General features: G+C 50.3%; 1 protein-coding gene across 3 annotated transcripts in view; it reads right to left on the bottom strand.

The window, feature by feature from the left end:
- Positions 1 to 27,349, bottom strand: part of MGMT (O-6-methylguanine-DNA methyltransferase) — a 280,205-nt gene that overhangs the window by 31,901 nt on the left and 220,955 nt on the right. For all 3 annotated transcript variants that reach the window (XM_019953148.2, XM_019953149.2, XM_070781104.1), the window contains one exon: positions 7,153 to 7,313. In XM_019953148.2, coding sequence (XP_019808707.1) covers positions 7,153 to 7,313 — 161 coding nt within the window. The remainder of the gene's footprint in view (positions 1 to 7,152; positions 7,314 to 27,349) is intronic.

The following is a 27,349-nucleotide window of genomic DNA, read 5'->3' as shown; positions in this document are numbered from 1 at the left end:
CGCCCCTTTCTCGGCCATGCCCACTGCTCAGAGAGCTCCACAAGAAGCTAAAGCTTCGGTTTTCTGCCTGCTTCAGAGGAAAAACACATTTTTGGCCAAAGTATCTAGACACCTCCCGCAGGCTCTGGTTGCCTCTGCTAGGGCTCTACCCCAGGGCATCCTGGCGAGGCTCCTGGGGGCATCATCTGGTTGTCTGTCCATACCTGCAAACAGATGTTCCGATGGGTAGCCTGTCTTGCCTAGTTTTTTCTATCAAATGTTAAGGCTATGTGGGCCCCTCTGCCTTGTCACCCGGCTGTGAGCAAAGCTCTGAAAGCAGGGAGAGGCATGCAAAGCCTAGAACTTACTGAAGCTGTGGATTCAGTTCAGTCGCTCAGTCATGACTCTTTGCGACCCCATGGACTTCAGATGCCAGGCTTCGTGTTGTTGATTACAAGAGCAAAAACGCTTAAGTAGACACAGTTATGTCTCAAACAAAACCATTATTAAATTAGAAATATTAACCTTAGTATAGGGTGAAACACACAGTAAAAGCACTTAGATCCATTTACATAAATTCTTTAAAAGCAGCAATTCTCAAAATACGGCATACGTAATTTGCCTCTTATAAGATTTTAATGTGGTTGGGGAAGGGGTGAGAAGTATAGATACTGCAGACACAGTATTGTTAACAGGCTGTCTAGAGCATTCTGATACATACACCCTCAGGAAAAGGGAGGGCCTCAGCTAGGAGAGTAACCTGGAGAACTTATTTGCTTGAATCAATCCCAGTTGAAACTTTAAAACTCTCTGCTAGCTCAAGATGTGGTTGCACAGAACAAAGAGTAAACAAGTACTATGACAACTGCCAGGCAGGAAACCGCGTGAGAACAGAATGTGAAAAATAACAAACCTGAGATACGATGACCTCAGGCTCCCGCGACACGCCGCCCACACGCCAGAAGGGGCTTGGTCAGAGGAGACGGAACGCTCCTGCTGAAGGGCACGGGCTTCCCTGAGCTGGCCTGGCCAGCCTCACAGGGTCCATAGTCTTAAACGATGCTCCTTCTGCCTCGGCTGGGAGCCCCCAACCCAGGACACAGAATTCTGGGGATCTTCTGCTCCACTGAGGGGCTGGAAGTGATGCAATATTCCAACAAGCGTGGGGGCCAGGCAGGCAGGAGAGGATGGCCCACTGGGGAGGGTACTCCCTCTGGCCTACGAGTCAGCTGCAGGCTCTCCTGAAGGCTGGACGGAGGGCCTCCCAGAAAACGCAGGGCTCTCCTCTGAGCAGGGAGGGGTCCCTGGGGTTAAGGGAGCCGGGAGCGTCACAGCAAACATGCTGATGAGGAAGGCTCCCCACCTCTGCACTCCAGGACTCCCCCTACACCCATACCCCCTTCACTGAGCCCCGCCCTGCTTTATTCAGACACTTCCACTTCTTTTTTCCCAGGGCCCTGAACCACAACAACGTGCTGGGTGTTACTTTCCACGAAAGAGGGGATGGGCTGCTCCTGGCGGCAGCCTCTAGTCTCGATCCGAGACCTCAGACCCCCTTCCCAGCACCCTGAGCTCCGCGGCTGGCCGCCTGCTCCTGGGCTTTTCAGACCTCAGACCCCCTTCCCAGCACCCTGAGCCCCGCGGCTGGCCGCCTGCTCCTGGGCTAGACCTCAGACCCCCTTCCCAGCAGCCTGAGCTCCGCGGCTGGCCGCCTGCTCCTGGGCTTTTCACGTGGTCTATTCCATTTCACCTTTGCCAGCCTCAGATGGTGAAGGCCGCAGACCCGGATTTCCAAGTCTGTTAGCCCTGAAAGCGCTCAGCAGCTCGAGGGTTGAGAGAAGTACATTCTCAGCAGCTGTTTCCTTCCCACCAAGGTGCAAGTGTTCACTTGTTCTAATCAACAGATGGGCCTTGGAAGGAGCCCCACCAGGTAACATCTCAGGAAGGTCAACAATTGTTAGAAGCCTTCATTTAGAATATAGGAGAACAGTGATGGCTACCAACCAGAATCTGTAAAGCATCTCCTATTTTAGCTATTTTCTCTTTAAATCGGTAATTTTTTTTTTTTTTTTAATTCAGGGAAAATATCAGTACAAGCGTCCCGTGAGCACAAAGCTGCATCTTGCCGTGGCTCCGAAAGAGAAACGGAGAGCAGCCTCCTTTCCCCACCACACACCCTCTGAGGGTGCCCTGGGCAGGCCCCAGGGTGAGGGAGTGACAGCGCGCCACAGCAGGCCCCGTGACCCCGAACGGAGGGGGCTCAGGGGACCACATGCAGGACACGGTGGGGAAAGCAGGCCCCGCGACCCCAGATGGAGGGGGTCAGGGGGCCACACGCAGGACACGGTGGGGAAAGCAGGCCCGGGGACCCTGAATGGAGGCGGCTCAGGGGACCACACGCAGGACACTGCAGGGAAACGAACTCATTCTCCCCAAAAGGGCCTTTCCCCTGACAGACGGGTAGGGTTCTTAAAGACCATTCTGAAACAGGGTTCACAAGAGACATAGAAGTACAAGAATCCTTTTAGAGGCTTGGTAGCAGAAGTTGCAAAGAAACTTCCCTCTAGCCAGCAGGTTTAAAAAATGCAGATCTTACTACTGTCATGCAACTGGATTTCATGGCTACAAGCTAATAGCTGTGACGAAGGAATTATTAAACTGTTAAATATTTCATTTAAAAAGGAACATTGCAGACACTTTAAAAAGAAAACTCAGAACTCATCTGTTGAAAACCGTCCTCTGTGAGACGGAACAGGGTGGAAGGCTGAACGCTCCCCGCATTCCCTGGGAGCGGCTTCTTGTGGCATCCGTCCAGAGCACTGCCAGGCCCTGCCCAGCAAGGGGACTCGGGGCGCCCAGGGAGGCCACCTCCAGCCCGGCAGAAGAAGCACACGGTGCCAGGGCAGTGGGCCTGCCTCCCCCTGCCCGGCCACGCCTGCCAGGAGGGCCTCTGGGGCAGAGGGAAGAGAGCGCTGCGCACGTCCGAGTCTGACAGCAGTCTTCGCTTTCCCAGCCTGCTCTTCTCAACGCTCTGTGGAGCCCTGCTTGGCACAGTGCTTCTTTGGTCATTCCGGCTGCTTCTGCCACTGATCGCTAAGGCCACAGGTATTAAGAGGTATACTACACCAAGAAGCTAACATTTTTATGTGTCAATATTAAGAAGTGAGGGAGTATTCAGAGAAACTAAGTTAAAATGGTATTTTATTATGAAAGAAACAGATTTATTTCAGGAATAATAGCTTCATTAAAAACTGTTTCTTGAAGAAACATGAATTCAAAATAAATAAACCTGACCTCTGTAAGAGGTTTACAGGGAGGACCCGACTGCCCTAAAAATGCCTTGCTGAGTTACAAGGCAGCTAGCTCACTAGCAAAACACGAAAACAAATCCCTTTCACAAAACTCAGAAAACAAAACATTCATTTCTGTTTTTGAAGTTACATTAGTAAAACCATAATCCTACGAGGACTTAGAACACTTCTTACTCGCACTTGCCTCTCATTTTCGTTCCTTCATCGGCGTCACGAACCTCACTGAACTGCCTCCCTTTCTGAGAGAAACCCCACCTGAGGTGGCCCACGGGCAAGGCAGCTGCCTAGGCCTCCCCCAGACTTCTGGTCAGGAGGATGGCCTAACAGTTCCTTGGTGGAGATACCCAGATAATCAATCTGTTACTAATCAGACTTCAGAAACGCTCCAAGGTAAGAAGATGCAGGACGTTAAATTTCCAGTATGTGTCTTAGCCTACACAAATGGTAATCCAGAAGGAAAAACACCAATACAGTATACTAACGCATATATATGGAATTTAGAAAGATGGTAACAATAACCCGGTGTACCAGACAGCAAAAGAGACACTGATGCATAGAACAGTCTTATGGACTCTGTGGGAGAGGGAGAGGGTGGGAAGATTTGGGAGAATGACATTGAAACATATAAAATATCATATAAGAAACGAGTCGCCAGTCCAGGTTTGATGCACGATACTGGATGCTTGGGGCTGGTGCACTGGGACGACCCAGAGGGATGGTATGGGGAGGGAGGAGGGAGGAGGGTTCAGGATGGGGAACACATGTATACCTGTGGTGGATTCATTTTGATATTTGGCAAAACACAATTATGTAAAGTATAAAAATAAAATTAAAAAAAATGGTAATTCTAATAGGCCCTGTTTTGTGGCCAGTCTTACCAAAAAAAAAAAAAAAAAAAAAAAACAAACCAGATGGTGAGCATCACCCTCATGTCAGCCGAGGAGTCTGAGAGGTGAGGTGGTGGTCCTGCCCGAGCAGGGGGGCCCAGGCAGCCAGCACAGCCAGTGCAGGGCCTCCAGGCTTGCAGGCTGGGCCGTGTGAGTCCCGGGGAGGTGCGGGACTCCAGCAGGAGCTCCGTCACTGCTGCACTTCTAACCAAGCCGAGACAGGCAGGTCTGGTCTACACGTCTACATCTCAGAGGAATGGGGTGAAAGGTGACGCCCAAAGGATGCTCAATGTGCTCACAACCTCAGAGGCACGAAGACAAAATTTGTCAAGAACCATTTCTTCCAGATAAACACACCTGCTCCTCCGACTGCAAAGGTTTCTCTTCCTGGTGGACCCCACAGCCATCAGGAGCTCTGGGGGTGCTGGAGCGCCCTCTCCGCATGGGCCTTCCCCTCTCACCCCAGTTCACCGGCTCCAAGACAGAGGAAGAGAGCAAAGCCAACTTTCCCTGAGCAGCAAGGGTGTCAGCACACCTGGGGTTAGTGCCAATTAACTCCGTGTTAGCAATCACATTACAACCACCCACCACCTCCCTTCTTAAACTGTAAAAATCCCCACACCTGGTCCTCGCCTGGGAGAAGTGATTGAGCTAAATTAGAAAAACCTGGCTGGCACAGGCTGCGGTGTGGGAAATCCTGGCCTGGGGGCTAGCACTAACTGTCAGCAGGCGGCCTGTCCTCGGGGACCCTCCTGCCCCCACCCCAAATTCCAGCTGGAGGGGACCTGGCCCCAGTCACAAGTGTCCCCCAGCACTGCAGACCTGGTCCAACGGGGGTGGGCTACGGGGTGACTGCAGTCTTCATCGTTCCCAGTGCCTGCTTCCAGCTCGCCCTGGTTGCCCAGACCTACCATGACCATGACCCGCGGGAGAAGATGGCCACGCTCAGGCCCGGAGCCGGGAAGGGGGGTGGCAGGGCGCGTGTGGCCAGTTCCCACTCTCTTCGAGCTCTGAGGACAGGACTTCAGGGTTTTACAAGCTCACCCTCTGCTGACACCCTCATTATATTATGCAGATACTTCCTGCCCTGTGTCATAATGTCTCTGCTCTGAAACATTCTAAACCTTAAACTTGAGCTCACTTATTTGACACGTGTAAGGACAAGGAAAGGTGTTTGGCCAATCTGCTTCTGCTCCTGGTGGCAGAGCAGTAAATGGCAGTAGGGAACAGAAGAGCTCGCTGCTCCAGGATCCCCAAGCCTCTGCTTTAACGACAAACCCACATGTGACTCCTCAAACTGCACAGCACAGGATCCCCAAGCCTCTGCTTTAAAGGCAAACCCACATGTGAGTCCTCAAACTGCACAGCACAGGATCCCCAAGCCTCTGCTTTAAAGACAAACCCACATTTGAGGTCCTCAAACTGCACAGCACAGGATCCCCAAGCCTCTGCTTTAAAGACAAACCCACATTTGAGGTCCTCAAACTGCACAGCACAGGATTCCCAAGCCTCTGCTTTAAAGACAAACCCACATGTGAGTCCTTAAACTGCACAGCAGGACCCCCGCCCTGCACCTGGTGTGCGTGAGGCACACAGGAGCGTCAGGCACACCCTCGACCCGGCCGGCGACGTGCGAGGCTAGTTCCGGTTCCGAGCAGGTGGTGAGTGCCAGGCAGCAGTGGCCAAACTCAGCCACAGCGCCACCTCGGCCCGGGGGGGCCCCAACCTTGGGACGATGGAAGGCTCTGGACCTGAGCGTGGCGTGCGGCAAAGGCCTACCCAGCTCTCAATGGAGTCTTGTCCTGGAGACGCACCCACTGGACACAGCCCCACGTGACGCTCAGGGGCTGATGCGTTCATGCTCAGCTTCAGTTCACTGTGGGCAAAGACCCCCAGGGTCCGACCTGGTCACTCCCCTGACCTTGCTGGTCAACTCAGGTATTAGCTCAACTTGCCTGAGCTTCTCTACCTGCTGTCCCTGAAAGCTCTGCTCCACCTTCAGTTGTGCTGAAAACTAGGGCAGCAGTTAGAATACAAATTCCACTTTGAAATTCAAGATTGCTTTAAATTCACCTCATCTAAAATCTCATGGTAATTTTTTTTTCTTAAGTGTATACACATGTGTGCATCTATACACATGTGTCTCTATGTGCCTGTTGCTGTTGTTCAGGCGCTCAGCCGTGTCTAACTCTGTGACCCCATGGACTATAGCCAGGCTCCTCTGGCCTCCTCCATCTCCTGGAGCTTGCTCAAATTCTTTTCACTTGAGTTACTGATATAGATTCACTTACATTAAAACGACTGTGAAAAAAATCACTATGCAAAATAAACCTCCGCTATGTGTACAGAATGATATTAGTTGCCATAATTAAGCTCCGAACAAAAGCTGAAGGAGAACTTGTCTGGGAAAGTGTTTTTACGTTATCAGAGACTTTATGTGGCACTATCACGCTGCACATAGACAGGAAGTTCTCAATTCATCCCTCAAGAATACGACATTTAACTGTGCTAAGTTTGAGATATTAGCCTGAAAACTTATTCAAGAGGACACGCCGCCACCGCCCACTCCAGGGTGTTAGCAGCCAAGCGTGTGGAGAGGCCGGTTGTCCACACGTGGGTCTTGGTGCTGCTGGCAAGCAGATTGTGTAAGTGAACAATAAGCTTACTGAAAAATTCACTGCCATTCAGACGTGTTCCTATTTAAAACTCTCAGCCAGTGAGAGTCAGGAGTCGATCTGCATGCATCATTTTTATTGCCTTTGCCAAGAATTATGTGACCATGTGCCAAAACTAACACAAGCACTTGGAGCGGGTGGAGAGCGGGCGCTCCCGGCCGTGCTGTGTGGCACACGCTGCCTCTGTTCATTCGGGGTAAACACGCGGCAGGCGTGGTCAGCAGCCCGAGCCGGGAGGCGGCTGACATGATCAGGTCGGGCTCCCTGAGCCAGAGGCCGCGTGGTGGCCATGGTACCGACCTTTCTGGAAGATGGGATGGTGCAGCGCAGGCACGGGGAGCCCCTCAAGGACTGCGGGCTCGCGGAAGTAGGCGTCCAGCCAGGCCGCGCACTGCAGCAGGGGCTCCAGCACTGCCCCGGAACCTCCGAGCTGCTCAGCGGGAGCGGCGGCCTCCGCAGGCCTGCAAGAGAGAGAACAGGAGAGACTCAACCTCCAGGCCCTGCCTCCACCTGCTGCCCCTAAACGGGTCACTGCACCCGTGCCTCCACCTCCGCTTGGAGGGACAGTTTTTGGAAGGATGTCCTGGGCTGGTGCTCGTCTGCAGGGTTCTGAGTGTCTGCAGTCCTGCCGCAGGGCGGGGGTGTGAGAACAAGGGCGATGAGCTCAGATGCAGATCCAGTGGGCATGAGCCCGCCCATTCCGAGACCACCACCCGCACCCACCCCCACTTCCTCTGCAGTCACTGAGCATTCGCCATAAGAAAAATGTTCTCCAGAAATACAGTCAGAGTAGTTAAACCCACCTCCTCGTCCCTCCCACCACATTTCCACCGCACACCCCACAGCTCCACGTGCTCTACAGCTCTCAGGGGGCTTTGGGGGGACCCCACCCTGAGTCTGCACCGCGCCTCACGCTCCAGGGTGTCTGTTCGGTGTGCTGGTCACTCTGCGAGGCTGGTTTAGTTACAGGGCTATGATTTTCCTGCCTGAGACTCCTCTTTCTTTTCCAACCCTTCTTGCTCATTCCCTGTGGTCACTGCCCTTCCTCCCTCTCACCTCTGTAGGTTTAAGCCAACGCACCTCAGACTCGCTTCAGATGGTCTGTCTGTCTCTTCTCCTCACAGGCTCACCCTTCTGTCTGGGGGATCCCATGGCTCCCCTCATGGAGCTGACTTCTCCCCTTCAGCAGAGGCCGACTTTTAAGGGACATGCTCTGCTGGGCTGAGAAAACGTCCCTCTGCAGAGGGTCACTTCTGCTGCTTCCGAGCCCCAGATTTTTATGAGGGATCCAGTTTTTCTGAACTTCTGAGGATGGCACACCCACAGAAGCACCAGCACCCAGTTGATTTTAGACGTCATTCCTTCCTGAGCCCTACAGGCCTCCCGTCCCCGACCCAGGGGCAGGCGTGTGCGCCTCAATCTCCAGGTGTTTTCCTTCAAGGCACACCCACCCCCTGGCGAGGGTGTGACTGAAGCGGAGAGGCCTCACCCACTCGGCAGTACAGCCCAGCACGGGTGGGAGGCTGAGGCGCTGAAGCACCCAGAGCATGGGCCTGACCTCGCCGGCCTGAGGGGACATGCTGGTGTGTGTGGGGGAGGGGGCGCCCAGCCCTCCACTCAAGCCATGGGGAGCAGCTGAAGACCTTTAAGCCGGCTCTTGTGAGCTATGCTGGCTGGAGCCTGAGTCTCCGAGTCAGGGTGTGTGGTGGGTCTGAGAGTCCCGGGCGGGATGCATAGGGGAACGAGAGGCAGGTCAGGAAAGGCTTCCTGAGTGCATGAATGTGAACAGCATTAAGGAAGGAGCCAGCGAACAAATGGAAACAAGCCTTTCCAGGTGAGCAGGGGGTGGGAACCCTGAGACCCTGGCCCACAGAGCCAGCCCGTCAGGAGGTCCTGCGGCCACGCGGCAGGCCCAGCCTTCTCCAGGATGCTGGCCCCCGGGATCGCAGGGAGAGGAAGCCCCAGATAGCGCCAGTGGCTGGCCCTGGGCTGACGGGGTGCTCCCTGCGGGACAGGGCTCACTCCACAGGCAGAAAAGTGGCGTCTGTGAAACAGGGGGCAGGACGGCGTCTGGGGGGGTCTTCTGCCCCGATGTCTTCTGCCCCGATGTCTCTCCCCGCCAGGACGTCTGCCCATGGAGAGGCAGGAACTTCTGCCCCCTGCTTGGTATAAACATTCCTCTACATAACCGAGAAATTCCCAGTGACCCTCCTGCTGTGCTCCCTACCTACGGAGTAAGCAGGAAGCTGACTCTAAGGAAGAAAGTAGAGAAAGGCCATGGGCTCTGCCACCCTGCTCATGGGGCCGGGGCGGGGAGAGGGGAGGAGACGAGGTGTGGTGAGCTCGCTCAGACAAAGCACAGCACACCCAACCTGGTAAGCTCACACATGGGGGCATGAGTGGGCAGTGGCCCACGTGCGACCCTGCTCATGCCCCCGCCCCGACCCACATGGGAAGCAGGAAAGGGCCCGACAGCCCTGGCCGGCACCTCCTGCAGAGGCAGCGGGGTGAGGTGCTGGTGGGGGAGGGTAGCAAACGTGGGTGCCTGGGTGGTCTCTGGGGCTTGAGGGGTCTTCCTGACCATCACACCCTGCAAACGGGGATCCCTGAAGTGGGGGCACACCATCCAGGAGACAGGTAGCTTAAGTTGAGAGTCAGGGGCTCTGCACCCACCTTGGGGAGTCACAACTCTTACTCAGATGCCCTGGTTCGCTCAGGGGCATCTGACAAAGGCTACGGAGCTGTGGGCATCCTGGGGCACTGCCCAGGTTGGGGGCCGCTTCCCCTGCGTTGCTAAGGGAATTGAAATGTGAGCTGAGTTTCCTAGCATTTCCCACTCTTAAAAGGATATTTGAAGAATTTTTATAGTAGTAAAATTCATCTTAAATTGATTTTTTATGCTTGTGCTAAAGATCTCAACCTCTGATTTACTCTGTAGTTCTCCTTTTTAACTCTTTCTCTATTGGCATTAGATAACTATTCATGGGTGAAATGTAATTAAACAGCTTTGATTCTGAAGCAAGGATTTATGATACTACATTTAAAACGAATGGCATTAAACACACACATAAAATCAGATTTTTAAAGCCATGACACAAATTTCCATTTCTACAATAAAATGAAATTTATTCTCTGCCCTGCCCTCTCCTCCAACCTCGCTCCGCTCGTCCCTGAAAGAGCTGTGGTGTGACAGGATCACAGCATCTCTAACGGCTGCTCTTATTATGGAGGAGTTTCTCCAGGCTTCCTACCGACGAACCTGAAACCCCAATCATTATGGGCTCCGTGGCCCACACTCATTTAAATCTCACATCCACATCTCCCTGGGAGCCGGGAGCCTAGCAGATCACCTACCACCAAACGCACAGACCTGTGGCCACCGCCTCTGGGAAGCACCGCTGTGCGGGAGCCCAACCCCCAGAAGGCCGCTGGAAGGCTAGCGCTGAGGACGGAAGTGAGACAAGGCCGCCCCACCGCCCGGGGGCCAGGCTGAGGCCGACCTCAGAGCCAATCCTCGAAAAGCTGCCCAGGACGCCATCGGTAAGAGCAGTATTGAGGCCAGTATCAGGACACTGGGGCCCTTATACTTGTTTTCAGTTGGCACAAGAGGGCTGGTAGTGGCTGGAAAATGAATTTGGCTTTGTTGAGCTTTTTAATGTAACAATAGAGAACACAGGTACCTTCATACCGCAAACATAAAGTCACATATGTTTTGGTGTAAGAGTTTCTTCAAGAAACTTGCAATGCTGGCAACCCCAGGGACCCCGTAGGAAAATAAAAAGGACAGCAGAGTGCCGCCTTGAGGGGGCTGCCGGAACCTGGGTGTGTCGGAGAGCCCTGTGGGAAGCAGCCTGACCGATTCCCATCGGCCTGGAGAAAGAACGTTCTGGTGCTGAATTGCATTTCAGATTTGTCTGGACATGAACCTGTCCATCATTCCAAATCAGACACAGCAAAGCAGGTGACATGCTCCAGAACAAATGAAGTGTTTTCAATAAAGCAGGCAGGGACTCTCCCCAAGACGTTTCCAGAGAACCCACAAGTTCACAGCACTGATACGGCACAGGAGGAACCAGGAAGGCTGTTGGTTCCCCTGCGTGAGGCCTCCAGGCCCGGGCCCGGGAGGACAGGAGGAAGAGTGGCAGCCTGGACCCAGGGGGCAGAGCAGGGGGAGCAGATGGGCCCAGGACACAGGCCCCACACGGGCGGCCCTGCCTGGCTCCAGGAGCCCTCCGGGGGCAGGTGAGGTGCAGTACACCAGGCTGGCTGAAGCCAGCAGGAAGTGCTGCTCGAGGTGTCACCCCTGTGGGGACGACTGCGTGTGGCAGGCCGCCCAGCGGACCAGAGGGATGCCCCCAGCTCTGCCTTCTCCCATCTGTCCCACAGAATAGCTGGGCTCGACATGCCCACCCAGTGGGCAGGAGCTTTGGGTGTGTGGATTTTGGGGCGCCTCAAGGCTTCACTTTCAAGGAAAAGAAGGGGGTGGCAGAAGATGAGATGTTCAGATGGCATCGCTGACTCAGTGGACATGAATTTGAGCAAACTCTGGGAGATAGTGAAGGACAGAAGAACCTGGTGGGCTATTCAGTCCATGGGGTTGCAGAGAATCGGACACGAATTAATCACTGACTTCAAGTCAACAACAAGGCTTCAACGACTGGCAGCGAAGAATCACTAAATCCTCCCATGTGAATGATTTCTACTCCCCATAGACATTACCATGTCATGTACTTGGGCTTGTACCCCTTCTGACATGAGCAAGCAGGCCTGAAGTCCCGCGTCCCCTCTCTGGTCGGCCCTGTGCATCCTGCCCGCGGGTGACTATGCCGCCGCCGTGCCCCCGGCCTCCCTGGGACCTGGTGCCTCTTCCCCATCTCTTGCTTCACAGGGTGAAACTGAGCCTTACGGTTTTGGGAGCGTTAACTGGTGATGCCAGAGGCTCACCTAAGAGAAGAACTCCACAGACTCGTGTTCCTGAGTCCACCTGGAGTCTGGAGCGGTGACGGGGAGGTGTCCTTCAGCAAGGCTGGAGATTAGCCTGCAAGGATGCACACGGACACTCGAGTCAGGTCTGACGTGAAGACGCCCAGAGCCCTGACTGCACACAGCGGCTTAGCACCCCTCAGGATGAGGAGCCTCACCTTGTCTGGCCCCCAGGACTCCAGGGTAGAGCGCCAGACCTCACAGCTCAGGTAGGGACACACGCACGGCACACACTTAAAACCGCAATAGACGCAACTTCATAAACATCCTGTGGAGATGGGAAACGCACCATCACGTCCAAGTTAGCAGACCTCTGGCAGAGTCGCTTGTGTTTGTGTCTGACGGGCTTGTCCTGCATTTAATTATGCCTTCTTGTGAAGCTCAGATGCTTTTCTTCCAGTGGAGACTGAAGACAGATAAACCATGCTACCTGCTTTCAATAAAGATCCTTTAAATTTTTCTAAATGAGAAGCTGAACAAAGCCTTTAAATTCTTTATTCCAACCAAATTTAGTGGTCTGATTCGATTCAAGCATTTACTGAGGACCCGCTAAATACGGGGCTTATTGGCAAGAGTATCGACCTGTGGACTGCCATCCCCCTGGGCAGGCAGGGAAGCTGAAGGTCCAACACAGAGGTATTCACAGCCTCCCTGATGGCTGTGCTGGAGGAAGCAGTCCCGCCCCAACTGGGACTTCCCTGTGTCACCCGATGAACAAACCAGGAAAGTGATGGCTCCGTGACACTGCCTGGTGGCCATCAGCTGTTTGGGCAAGAACCCTACATGGATGTGACGGAATCTGTGCAATTATTTGAACATTCCAAAGTTGTATTAGGACACAGAGTAGAAAAAGGAGAAACTGTTGCTCCAGCGGTAAGAAACACAGGTCTCAAACTACACAACTGAGTCAGGGGAGGCAAACAGGAGGTGCACCAGGCGGGGCCCGGGGGTCCACCTACGGAAACAACCAGAGCCTCCCTGCTGCTTATCAGGTGATGCTCTACACGATCCGTGTGTCATCTTGCCTCTTTCTCACACGATCCTAAGAGCAACATGCACTCAACTATGAAACACAGGGAAAAGATGAATAAACATGCATGAAATACTGGCAACAGGCCTAAGTTCACATATATATATAAATGATACATAACACGCAAATATTAATTCTATGAGACCAAAGCACCTCCTACTTGTAACATGACTTTGTGGACCGACTTTCGCATGTCTGGTTGTAGTACCTACTTCAATGACGCTTATATGCAGAAGGAAGAGACTGCGTATCAGACGAGTCAGAGTCAGTGCTGAAGGCGGCCCAGGCCTAGTTCCCAGGGATGGCAACAGGACGGCGAGCCCGAGTTCCGACCATCAGCTCGGCGAGCCTGTGCTGAGGTTTACTGTGTGGTTCATGAAGAGAGGGAAGAATTTCTGCTTCTCACCTTCATGCTTTCTGCCCCACAGTCACACCCCCTGAAACGAACTCTACATTCATGATCCCATCACAGGCCACCGATGGCTCATGGTCAAGTCAACAAGGGAGAAGGAAGAGGCTGTCTCAAGTTCAACTGGGCCCCCTTTTACTCTCTTTCTGCATGGTCACAGGTATGTTTTTAACAGGCATCCTAAGCCCCCAAAATCTGGGGCTCAAATTAATGTCAGAACCTAAGCAAGAATTCCTCTGTAGCAATTTGCTGTGGTATTTTAAAACACCGACCAACAACACAGAGAAAATTTTATGTAAATTTTCAACCCCCCCATATAATGTACATAAGGACTGTATTTTTTAAAACAAATAATTGCTTCTTTAAAATATATCAACAGTAATACATATTTTAAGAGACAATTTAAACAGTATACTTGGCAGATAAGAATGCCTTAAAAAGTCTATCTACTTTCTCTCCTAAATGTTCATGTTGTTAAAAGGAAAATTGTATTTTATCAACACTTTAACGTATCATTAAAAATCTCTACTATTTGACAGATGAAGATAAAAACACCCCAAAACTATAGATGAATTATCAGGTCCCTAATGATTCCAAAACAATTACAGGATGCAGAGCAATCTAGTTAAATTTTATTCAAAAGCTTACTACACTTGTGTTTTCTTTTATTTTTCTATCAAGAAGCCCATGAGGTTTAGGCACAATTCATTATGTATGAGACCCCACTTGCAGTGCTCGACTGTTGATTAATAGCAAAGTTTGCTGTATGTACATTTGCAACATTAGATGCGTACAATATGCTAACTTATTCTTTCACTGAAACTAATTATTTACAAAAATGACTACTTGAGACTACAATTTATTAAATGCATGCATCCAGTCTCAATTTGGCCCCCAAAGACAGCCTGGAATGAAGATCTTTTACTTGATGTGACAACTTCTAGAAACACTATTATTAATATTGTAAATGTGGCAAATAAAGAGTTCAAATAGCCTTACGTCTATGTTGTATTTGCTTTCACCACTGAAGCAGTGAACAAAGCAGCTTTCCAAGGTTTCACACACACAGGAGAGGTATATTCCTTTTTCCCTGCTTAACTTAGCTTCTTACAAGTAAGATGCATGTACATTAGCAATGAAAGAGTTTTAAAAAGAAATAATACCTAACATTAAAAAATACTATTAAAAATCCTGATCAAATTGCTGCTTAAGTATATTTATTACAATTCTATCAAGAATTTAGTTAATTTGTTGAAAAATATCTGTAAAAACATAAAATTTTTAAAGTCATTCCATCAGTCGCATCAAATTCTTTTTTTTTTTTAATTTAATTTTATTTTTAAACTTTACATAATTGTATTAGTTTTGCCAAATATCAAAATGAATCCGCCACAGGTATACATGTGTTCCCCATCCTGAACCCTCCTCCCTCCTCCCTCCCCATACCAGCCCTCTGGGTCGTCCCAGTGCACTTTCTTGGTACTCCCTCCAGAGTACTTTTTTCCAAAGGATCTTTGGGGTTAGGTAACTTCACATTATTCAACAATTCTGCTCCCTCCTCCCAGAAAAAAAACATAGGAGAAAGCAGTCCATTAACGAGAATTACAAACATCTCGTCTTTGGATACAGATGTCAAGTGGGGCACCTGGTTAACAGAGCATTCTTCTGGCTGACTCCACAAAGCACGGGGCCAGCTGCCCGAGTGGCCTACAGTCTGGTCTCTCTCTGCTGGGCCAACCTGAATACCCTCCAAAGCTGCTCCTCTGATGCTCTTGAAGCCCCTGTGTGGCCCTGCTCTGCTGTGCTGAGGGTGTGTGACACCGTGGGCCTAGAGGAGATGACAGGGCACACTCTTTCCTCCACACGCCAAGACAAGAACATCAGTGTCTGTGCCCCAAAGACGAGATAACAGGGCAGGAGGGTGTCATCCACGGCCAACTGCTCCCTGACATTAAAGTTCTGCATGGACACCTGAGGAAAAGGAATACACGTCCTTCTGGTCTGGACACAGGATTTTAGGGACAGACACGAACAGAAATGTCAGGCAGAGGGTCTCTATAGCAAACAAGAGTTATGATGAAAGGTAAGTAGCATGAGAATGGAAACTCTCAGGGCACGCAGTCAAGAGGGGCAGGAGAGGACTGCTTTTCCATCTTGCAGTTCAATGTCCTGACTCTCAGTAACACAGCCGAGGTCAGACACAGTTAAGGCAGCTGACTGTGCAAGTCTCAGGGGAGAGACGTTCTTAATGTCACAGCTTCTTCAAACACCATGGCACTGTGGACAGGATGGATCCACTAAGGCAGGATCAACTATATGGAAACAACTCAAGGGAAACCTTTGTATACAGCTTCACAGCTGCTATTTACTGAGTGTCTAACATGTGCCATGCATAGCATTAGAAACAGTCCTGTGTTTTATTCCTCCCAGCAATCCCCGAGGAGGCATTTTTTAATGTTCTCAAAGAGGAAACTGAGGCCCAGAGGTGATGTAGTAACACTGATCAGTGCATCAAGGGATGAAACCAGAATGTGAATTAAAGTTTGTTCGATTCCAGAGACCTTAACCTGACCATCGCCATAGAGCTGAAGTACTTTTGTCCATCTCGTTGAAAAGGAAACAAACAGCCCCTCTGATGCCGACGAGCCCTATGCTCACCCGCTCTATTCTGGAGAGCATATGGACTGGACAGCATTTGGATTTTCTTACTTTTAGGAACTTCTGTCATTCCTCCCCGCTCCACGGGACTATAACCCTGGCCCACCGCCCTACCATTCAAAGACCATGGGGCTGTGAGTGTTGCCTCTAGTTCTGTTATATTCTAGAAGCTTCTGAGAAGAGACACTAGGTGCCCGCACTTCAGGGCCTCAGGCTCATGCACAGCGGCCACTGGTACCACTGCTCCTCAGCCTCACGGGAAGGCCGCGCTCCTGTCTGAAGGCCTCAGTGACCAGTTCACTCAGCACACAGTGTTCCTCCACACAGGCAGGAGGCCTAAGTCTTAGAATTCTCCCAGCCCATCACCCCCATCCTCATCCCCCAGAAGCAAAACCCAGAGTGCTCAAGGCACTGTCCCAGGTGGGCTGGTGCTAGTAAGGCAGGTGCGGCCCAGGCTTAGGGGGACAGGCTCCCTACCACGGCAGCTCAGGCGTCTGACTGAAGGCCCCCCCTACCTCCACAGACCCGCCCAGTGCCGCCACCCAGCCCTGGGGCCCTCGCTCGGGCCCTCCCAGAGCTCTGTGCGTGCCTACTGAACGGGTGCGTGAACAAGAGGCACTGGGGCCAGCACGGCCACTCCAGCACACGTGCTGAGAAACACCTGCATTCCAGATTCCATTTTTCCAATGAATAATTTGCTGAAAACCATTCCCCTGGGTGGGGGGAACCCATAAAGATTTTCTAAACAGGGAAAGCCGCATTTCTTGCCTTTTCAGATTGTGCAGCAGATTGCAGATAACAGTTTGTTAAAGCCCAAGGAGCGGGCCTCACACCCGATTGTGCTCAGTTTGACAGGACTCTGGTCAAATCTAGAAATGTTTCGGGTTTGAAGACACAAAATTAAATGGCCTTTCCTTCGTGGGTCTTTCATTCCTGCTCGAGAGAAAGCAATGAATTGAATATTGAGATGAAACAGAAGGACGATGTATTTAAAGAGCAAACACTTAACTTGCGCCATGACTGCACGTGACCACGCAAATGTAGACACAGACCACCCAGTGTTAAGGCTGATCATGCTGCACCTTCGTTTCTCCTTTAGAGCTCCCAGCCTCCCAGGAGGAGGAGGGGGTCTCAGGGGGGAGAAACCCCTCGACTACCCCCATGACACACAGAGGGCCCAGCAGGGCCTCCTGCAGGCTCCGCCTTCTCATCTGCTGCAGAGAAAACCAGCCGACCACAAGCAGGAACCAGGAGCACCACACCCCCGCCTAGGCCGCCCTGGAGCTTGGGCTGTGTTCAGGGCCCAGGAGCGTCCCAGCGGCAGAGCTACGACAGGGAAGGGGCGAGCCTGGACCTGGGAAGCTGCAGCTCCCTGCTCCGAGCCTCGCCCCCGACACACGGGCTCCCACCGCAAGCAGTTTCTGATGTGTCCACCTTCGTGAGGGGACGGCTCCCCTCCTCCCGTGATCCGTGAAGGAGCAATGACACCGCTGGGACTACCGGGGCCAGAACACATTGCCTGCCCAGTGCAGTTTCCAAACCCAGTCTCTCTTCACAGCTGCAGGTCGACTTTGTCATGATGCAGTTCAGCTTTTTTCCATCTTAGCAAGGGAGTATGTCTTAATTTAAATGCTAAAATAATAACTGAATGTTCTGAAGACACTACTCTTTTCTTTCCAAAAGGCATGTATTACACAAGGACTGACCTCCATGGGGTTGCTGCTGCATTGCTGCTGCGTCGCTTCAGTCGTGTCTGACTCTGAGCGACCCCACGGACTGCAGCCTACCAGGCTTCTCCGTCCATGGGATTCTCCAGGCAAGAACACTGGAGTGGGTTGCCATTTCCTTCTCCATGGGGTTAAGTCCCATTAACTCGGGTACTGGGCTTATTAATAAATAATCCCGTCACTAAATTACCTGTCTTGTACACTGGTCTGTACAGTACTAAATAAATAATAGATAGTTCCCTATAATCAAACACACTGAAGTTTTTTAAGAAAAGTGTAGCTTCTGTTATAATAAAGCAGTTTCATCTGGAAACAACTTTCTGCAGCTCCCTTCTCAGAAGGCCATCCTTTGCTACCTTATTGTTGCAGCTAGAGCAAGTTAACTGGTGAGCATAGCTGGAAACACTATTTAATATCAGACAAGTATATTGACTATACGTTAGTGGCCAAAAAAATCTCAAGCAAGTATTAAATGGACAGTTAATGTAATTGTATTTTAAAGCACTGAGGTCATATTTAATTTTGAATTGAAACTCTTAAAATGAGCTTCCTGGCAAGGACACAGAGTAATAAACCAATGTTAACTACAGAAAAAAAAAAAAAAAACTAAAACTCACATTATTAAAATAAATCCTTCTTCCAGAATACTTATATTTGCAAGATAGATTACAAGCAGCAGGAAGCATTTGTACTTCTTCAGCAAGTACCATCCCTGGCGCTGGAGATGGGGCTGTCAGCTCAAAGGGGGATATCATTCTGAACCGGGGGCTCACGTGCCATTCCCACTGCCCTTCTGCTACGAGCTGGCGCCTCTCCCAGCATCTTCTGTCTGTCTTCCAGGGTGGTCAGACTGAGTTCAGCAACACCCTGGGGTCTTCCAATCACAGGTCTACCACCAAAGGACCTGATTATGTTCGAGAGCGGGAAGCCCAGAAAGTGAGGTTGGGCAAGGTTTGAGAAGAATGAGCAGAGGCAGGATGGAGTGTGAGGAGGAAGAACAGGGTAAAAAACATTTCAGCTGCAAAGCCAGCCAATTAAAATTCCCTTTAGGAAGCACCAATTGCTACTCAAAGCAGGCTGGAGAGTCCAGCTTTATATGCCTTTTTCCTCCTCTTAAAAATCAACACAGCTCTGGGTGCTGTCACATTTGCAGGCAGGCAGGTCCGTAGACCGTGCTCTGCGCCTGGACCGGGTCCCCAGGGAGGAGTGAGGGGCGTCACAGGACTTCCAGCAGAGCCCTGCAGCATTTATTCACAGGAACCCTCTGACAGCCAGAACAAGGGAAGAAGCCCCACGGGCACTCCCTGCAGCCAGCCAACGGCACCTCCACTTCCGAGAGCACTGAGCCTTGATCGGACTCCTGAACCTTCCCCTCCGAGCTGAAGAAGTGCAGAGGGGAGCCTGCAGGTTCTAGGCAGCATGTCCTTTTTCTGCTGCCCCGCTCGGGACCACCCCGTCCCCGAGGCCAGGCTGGGGCCTGGGCCACGTCACTCTGCCCACAGGAGCCCTCACTGTTCCAGAGTTGCTTCTCTTCTCTGGTTCCAAGTCTTCAGCCCTCAGTGGCACTTCCCTCTTTCACTGCTCACCATGCTCCTGACAATGCTGCCCCCAGAGGTCCAAAGGCCATCCCAGTGCCCCATCCTGACTGTAATTCTCTTTAGCTTTTATCTGTCTAATTCAGTCACTCTGTACTGTCTGACTCTTTGTGACCCCATGGACTGCAGTACGCCAGCCTTGCCTGTCCATCACCAACTCCCGGAGCTTGCTCAAATTCATGTCCATCAAGTTGGTGATGCCATCCAACCATCTCATCCTCTGTCATCCCCTTCTCCTCCTGCCTTCAATCTTTCCCAGCATTTGCAATGAGTCAGTTCTTCGCCTCAGGTGTCCAAAGTATTGAAGCTTCAGCATCAGCCCTTCCAATGAATATTCAGGACTGATTTCCTTCAGGATTGACTGGTTTGATCTCCTTGCTGTCCAAGGGACTCTGAAAGAGTCTTCTCCGACACCACAGTTCTAGAGCATCAACTCTTCCATGCTCAGCTTTCTTTATGGTCCAGCTCTCACATCAGTCTGTGACTAGTGGAAAAACCATAGCTTTGACTAGATGGACCTTTGTTTGCAAAGTAATGTCTCTGCTTTTTAATATGCTGTCTAGGTTGGTCATGGGCTTTCTTCCAAGGAGCAAGTGTCTTTTTTTAATTCATGGCTGCAGTCACCATCTGCAGTGATTTTGGAGGCCAAGAACATAAAGGCCGTCATTGTTTCCATTGTTCCCCCATCTATCTGCCATGAAGTGATGGGACTGGATGCCACGATCATCATTTTTTGAATGCTGAGTTTTAAGCCAGCTTTTTCACTCTGCTCTTTCACTATCATCAAGAGGCTTTTTAGTTCCTCTTTGTTTTCTGGCATAAGGGTGGTGTCATGTACATATCTGAGGTTATTGATATTTCTCCCGGCAATCTTAATGCCATCTTGTGCTTCATCCAGCCAAGCATTTCACATGATGTACTCCGCACAGAGGTTGAATAAGCAGGGTGACAATATACAGCCTTGATGTACTCTTTTCCCAATCTGGAATCAGTCCATTGTTCCATGTCCGGTTCTAACTGTTGCTTCTTGACCTGCACGTAGCTTTCTCAGGAGGCAGGTCCGGTGGTCTGGTATCCCCATCTCTTGAAGAATTTTCCACAGTTTGTCGTGATCCACATAGTCAAAGGCTTTGGCATAGTCAATGAAGCAGATGTAGATGTTTTTCTGGAACTCTCTTGCTTTTTCTGTATGTTGGCTAGTTGATCTCTGGTTCCTCTGCCTTTTTAAAATCCAGCTTGAACAGCTGGAAATTCTCGGTTCAAATACTGTTGAAGCCTGGCTTGGAGAATTTTGAGCATTACTTTGCTAGCATGTGAGATGAGTGCCATTGTGTGCTAGTTTGAACATTCTTTGGTGTTGCCTTTCTTTTGGGTTGGAATGAAAACTGACCTTTTCCAGCCCTGTGGTCACTGCTGAGTTTTCCCAGTTTGCTGGCATATTGAGTGCAGCACTTTCACAGTATCATCTTTTAGGATTTGAAATAGCTGAGCTGGAATTTCATCACCTCCACTAGCTTTGTTTGTAGTGATGCTTCCTAAGGCCCCCTTGACTTTGCATTCCAGGATGTCTGGCTCTAGGTGAATGATCACACACCATCGTGGTTATCTGGGTCATTAAGATCTTTTTTGTAGTTTGTATCGATCTGTCTAAGGCTAGAATAATTTTGGGACCCTTTGAAAAGGATTCAGAGATGCTCAAGGAAACTATAGAAAAAGAAATGGTAACTTAAAAAAGGGAAGTCTTATTATGTGAAAATAATCGGCATCAGATACTACAGAAGAAGGATTTTACCTTTATAAATAATGAGATGTTTATTTTTAAGAGATTTGAATTGCAGTGAAAGCATAAATGTAAACACCTCACAGAACTCAAGGATCCCTGGAAGTGGAGACTCCCCTGAGCATCGCGGTCAAGACCAGCCCGGGCTACTCTGCTTGCCTCCTTCCTCTCTTTCCTCCACATCTGCGAGGAGACCGCCAGAGAGGGGCGGGTACAGAAATCCTCCAGCAGGAACGAGGATGCTACAGGAACTTCAGTTGTCACGGGTCTGTGAATGCTGACTTGTGACCACCTATATTTATTTTTGTGTAGTGAAGACTGGGTGAAACTTAGTCTTGCCCACTTTGCCAGAGCTAGTTCACTCCAGGAAACTAGTTTATCAGGGTGCAGCATCACTGCCATGCTGGGAACCGCAGACTGACAGCAACAGGAAGTCTGGGACCACCCGCCCCGCCTTGACTGCTGGCCGAGGTTCTAAGTGGACTCTCCTGGTCGCCATGTCACCAGGTGAGGGCCTGCAGATGACATCCAGCTGCCGCCTCCGGCTTCTGCTTGGGACGGCCACTGAGGTGCTGGCAGCCCCTCCACTCAACTTGCCATGTCACATGCCACCGTCCACCCAAGCCAGTAATGCCTTCTGATTTCCCTACTCAACAGATGGTTGGATGGCATCACTGACTCAATGGACATGAGTTTGAGCAAACTCCGGGAGATGGTGAGGGACAGGGAAGCCTGGCGTGCTGCAGTCCATGGGCGCAAAGAGTCAGACATGACTTAGTGACTGAGCAGCAGCAACAACTGCTCTGACAGTGGCATAGCAACACTTGCACCCGGCAGGCTGGGAACCCCTGGACATGTGCTCTGGTCTCCTTTCCCCACTGTTACCACTGCTGAGTGCCCACGCCTCCTGGACGCGGCCATGACCTATGAACTGGCCTCCCCCCTCTCGGCTCCCATCCAGAGAGACCACCAAAGCCAGACACACTCCCCAAACCTTCCCCTGCCAAGCCCACACCACCTCCTGCTCACAGCGTCTCCCACCTCCTCTTCACAAACAGAATCAAGTCTGAACTCCACATCTGGGGCTAGTCAGAGACGGCACAGCCTGGCCGTGACTTGGGCCCTCCCCTGGGGGTGCTGAGCTCCAGCCAACCTGGCATCTGCCCTTCCCCATCCAGTCTCTGTGCCTGGAGCTGACGCTGGTCCAGGAACAGCTGCTGCTGGCTGGGGCCACTCTGGCTCACCAGCATGCACGAACCTCTCTCAGAACACTAAGAGCAGTCGGAGTGCTGAACCTCCATCTCTGTGCACTCATTTCTCCAGCTCTCAGGCTACGTGGACTGGTCAGATTGGCTTCCACAAACACACCCACACATCCGGGCATCTCTGTGTCACTCACAGCAACTGAGGCTTCAGTGACTTTTGTGAAATGCCTGCAGCACTGGGTGAAGTGCTAATGAGAAAGCCTCTGATGGTGTGGACCACAGCAAACTGGGGAAAAGTCTTCAAGAGAGGAATACCAAACCATCTCACCTGTCTCCTGAGAAACCTGTATGCAGGTCAAGAAGCAACAGTTAGAACCAGACACGGAACAATGGACTGGTTCAAAATTGGGAAAGGAGTATGTCAAGGCTGTATATTGTCACCCTGGTTATTTAACTTCTATGCAGAGTATATCACGTGAAATGCTTGGCTGGATGAAGCACAAGCTGGAATCAAGACTGCAGGGAGAAATATCAACAGCCTCAGATATGCAGATCATACCACTTTAATGGCAGAAAGAGAAGAGGAACTAAAGAGCTTCTCCATGAGGGTGAAAGAGCAGAGTGAAAAAGCTGCCTTAAAACTCAATATTCAAAAAATGAAGATCATGGCATCTGATCCCATTACTTCATGGCAAATGGAGAAAAAGTGGAAACAGTGACAGATTTTATTTTCTTGGGCTCTAAAATCACAGCAGATGGAACTGCAGCCATGAAATTAAAAGATGCTTGCTCCTTGGAAGAAAACCTATGACAAACCTAGACAGCTTATTAAAAAGCAGAGACATCACTCCACTGACAAAGGGTTTTTCCAGTAGTCATGTATGGATGTGAGTTGGACCATAAAGAAGGCTGAGCACCAAAGAAATCTTTTCAAACTGCGGTGCTGGAGAAGACTTCTCAAAGTCCCTTGGATAGCAAGGAGATCAAACCAGTCAATCATAAAGGAAATCACCCCTGACTATTCATCGGAAGGACTGATGCTGAAGCTCCAATACTTTGGTCACCTGATGCAAAGAAGTGACTCACTGGAAAAGACCCTGATGCTGGGAAAGGCTGAAGGCAGGAGGAGAAGGTTGGATGGCATCATCAATTCAAGGGACATGAATCTGAGCAAACTTAGGGAGACGGCGAAGGACAGGCAAGGCTGGAGTGCTGCAGTTCATGGGGTCACAAAGGGTTAGCCACGACTTAGTGACTGAACAATAACAAAAGGGAAAATTTCTAGAAGAGGGCGAGTTGTGGCAAAGAGATGTCACTGAATGTCCTGAAAAATGATTTTAGAATTTACACTCAGAGTAACTATAACTACTTTTTTGATATACTCTATTGCCTTATTGAATTCCTAAGATTTTTTTGTGTTTTCCATCAACTTTATCATGCATTCTCAAGGCATGATAATTAAACTTAAGCTAAACTAGTTAAAACACATGCAAATACATAATATAAACCTACAATATTTTAACATCTTTCTACATCATGTCTTGGTTTTGATCAAAAGTTAAAACATCTAAGAAATGGTTTTATGAGCCAGATCTAAGGCACACAAGGAGAACTGCATGTTTTTCAGCTTTTGATTCCACCCAGAGCCCAAGATTCAATAGACTTCCACGGACTTAAGAGCTTTCTGGAAGCGTTTACTGCTTTCCGAGGCTCAGGTTTAGTAGTCCTACTTCTATACTCTGGGCGAGCACCACAGCTCCTCCTCGTCGCCCTCCTCCTGGGCACGGCTGGTCCAGCACACAGGTCCCTGGAAGCCTGGCGTATGAAGGCCCGCCTCCAGTGTGGGCACACTGCGTTCACCCCTTGACTCTTGGCTGGGCTGCCCACAGTGTGGTCACAGCGCAGCCTAGAGGCCTCTCAACTCTTCCCAGAGAAATGGCCCTCTGCCTCGGTGCACACGGTCTTCAAAAGAGCCAGGAAAACAGACCAAGAGAGTACAGAAAAGGGTATGTATGCCTGCGTGAATCCACAGACCTGCTCCACCATGCTGCTTCCCTCTTTAAACATCGTAAAACATAAACACGTCAGAACTGAAAGTGAACCCAGCTCTTCAGCAACTGTCCTCTTTCTGGTTCCCATGTCCCCTTCAATCAGTTCAGTCGCTCACTTGTGCCCGACTCTTTGTGACCCGTGTCCCCTCACTCTTAATTTATTAAGATCAAACATCTTCCTGCCAATTAGTATACACAGAATCAACAAACGTACTTGAAGAAAATGGACTCTAATTTCCAAGAATCAAATCAGGAACTCCAGCACCAGTTGGGTTTGGAGCCGAACTCCTAGGCTTGCAAAAACTGCAAACTACCTGAGATGCCACTTTCACTTAAGTATATAAAGGGAAAACGGGAAATAAAATACATGCACCAGAGACTTGTGACTCTGTTGAACATATTAAGAAACAAAGGATCAAAAAGAAACAAGATGTTTTTTCTTAAACAAAACAACCCTGCCCCCAACAAAACTATGTAACACATATGGGTGCATTCCCGGGCAGCAGGGAGGTGAGGGATGGGCTTCAGTTCTGATGGGTGAGAGCCCCCCACGCCCAAGGCAATGGTTCTCTCCCTCACCGAGCTCACGGGCAACAGTGTCACTACCTTCAGTGCGTGAGTACGTGCCAAGAACTCACTGTCTGCGGCTCACTATGCCAGGTAAAAAGGGGGCGGCAAGATGAGTAAAACACAGCCCACGATGCTGTCTACCAGCCCAGCACGGAAAGGAGGGAGCTGCCTGCCTCAGACAGGTCTACATTCAGTCATCTTTCCTTCTCAGGAGGCAGGTCCTCAGAGAATGCCCCTGGCTCCGCCCAGATCCGGGCATACAAGAGACCCCAACATCCACCTAAAGCAGCTTCCTCACTTCTCCCTGAGTCCCAGGTCATCACACCCTTCAGACCCACTCCTGGGGTTTCCTGGCAGGTCACGGGCTCAGGGTGCCTCACCTGACCCAGCAGGAGAACACGCTGCCTGGGATGAGGCCTGTCGCCCTCCTTACCACCTGAAGTCCCCCTTCAGGCCCACCTCTGCAGCGCCCGAGTAGGCGATTTCCAGTTAAAGATTCCTGGGTTTGCTTCTCTCCTGACTCAATATACTAAGGGAGTGTAAAACCTTCTATGTTTAAAAGAACACGCTTGGCCCCCTTCCCCAGCAGACACCAGTGCCCCTCGACGCGGTCTGTTTAAAAGAACATGCTTGGCCTCCTTCCCCCGGAGACACCAGTGCCCCCGACGCGGGTCTGTTTCTATTGCCTCAGACATTAAGTCTGAAGAGCCACCGATCTCAGAGACTTAAATAAACTTCTGAAGCCAAAGGAGTAATTTTCTCTATGATTGACATTAAAAAGTGGCATGAAGCGGGATGGCGGATGGTTGTTGGGTACATCTGCCATTGTGCATTGTCTGAGACTTAAGAATAATCAAGAGTGAGGGGAAGAAAAGGTTCACTGGCCAACTTGAAAAGCTAGGGAATAATTAAACAGTGTACTTCATAAATAAACCTAGAATTAGAAACACTTCTTATTCAATACTTTAGAAACCCAGATCTGCACATGCAGACAACTCACCACAAAAACGGGAAACATTTCATTTTCTGTGAGGTGCACCTGCTCATCTCAAAAGCTGACAAGCAGTTGTTTCATTAGACTTCATGTAATGACTAGGTGCTATTTATGCGACTGTCTCGGAATGAGCTCGAAGCACAGTCAGGAATTCAAAATTCAACTGTTCTGATAACACCAAGCATTAGCCCGTTCACTCACTGTGCAAGCTACTTTGAAACCCTAGTTTGAACCAGCTGGTCACGGAAAGCACACCTAGCTGAATGTAGAAAAAGCCCAGGGAGAGGAGCAGCCTAGGAAGACGGGCACCCGCTGCCAAGGCCCCGGTAACCATCAGCCAGGAGGTGAGAGGGAGAGTGGAGCCAGCAGGCCTCGGGGGACGAGTGTCGTCTTCATCCTAAGAGTGCGGGAAGATGTCAAAAAGTGTTAGACAAGGAGCGAGAGGGCAGGATGGGCCCTGCCAGCAGCTCTCCTGGGCTGCTGGGACCCGGCAAGGCTATCCACGACCGGTCAGGGAACTTCTGACAAGATTCTGTATTTGATCTTCAGTAATGAAACTCAACAGTCTCCTGAAGCTGTTATACATTCCTATTAAATATTCTTGTTAATCATTACAACAGATACATTTGATATACATGGCACATCTGAAAATCAGAAAAGTGAACCGTTTATCTGGCTTTCAATCAATCAGTTGCATCCACTTTAGCTGCCCAATGACACTGGCAAAATCTCACAGAATGATCAGGAAATCTTCATGTGACATAACTCTTTTAGATTTACCACGACAGGCACGCTAAAGCTTTCCCATGGATAATTTCATCAGTGACTCAGGCCTGCCACAGAACTCTAGCTTCACAGCCACAACGCAAATCCCTCAGAAAGAGTCCAGTTACTCCAGCAACTTTTAGCAGCTCCACACTTGGATTTCCTGAATGACTCTTGCTGCGAATGGTAACTGCACTTTTTACAAATCCAAGCAAGAAATCTAAGGCTCCTAACACCTGTGCAGGATTCCCCACTTCCTCCTTGCTGGTGGGGCTGAACTGAGAAACGTTTCCTTGTGGAAGAGCCCTGTCCCTGACAAGGAGAGTAAGAAAGCAGAGCAAAACCAAGATCACGGGGAATTCCTATCTTTCCAAGGAAGCCCTCAAGAGGTGGTGCTTTCAATTTCAAGGCTTTGTTCTGAGTTTTGGTATTTTCCTTTGCCTTTTGAATATGGTCAGCAGGAATAGTTATCACAAACACAATCAATCACCTGTTTGCGCCGCTGCTGCTAAGTCACTTCAGTCGTGTCCGACTCTGTGCGACCACAGACGGCAGCCCACCAGGCTGCCCCGTCCCTGGGATTCTCCAGGCAAGAACACTGGAGTGGGTTGCCATTTCCTTCTCCGATGCATGAAAGTGAAAAAATAAAGTGAAGTCGCTCAGTCGTGTCCGACTCTTAGCGGCTCCATGGACTGCAGCCTACCAGGCTCCTCTGCCCATTAATAGATTT

Source organism: Bos indicus, chromosome 26, assembly GCF_029378745.1.
Source record: "Bos indicus isolate NIAB-ARS_2022 breed Sahiwal x Tharparkar chromosome 26, NIAB-ARS_B.indTharparkar_mat_pri_1.0, whole genome shotgun sequence".
Lineage (NCBI taxonomy): Eukaryota > Metazoa > Chordata > Mammalia > Artiodactyla > Bovidae > Bos > Bos indicus.
Note: the sequence above shows the minus strand (reverse complement) of the source record. Positions and strands in the feature narration are given on the sequence as shown.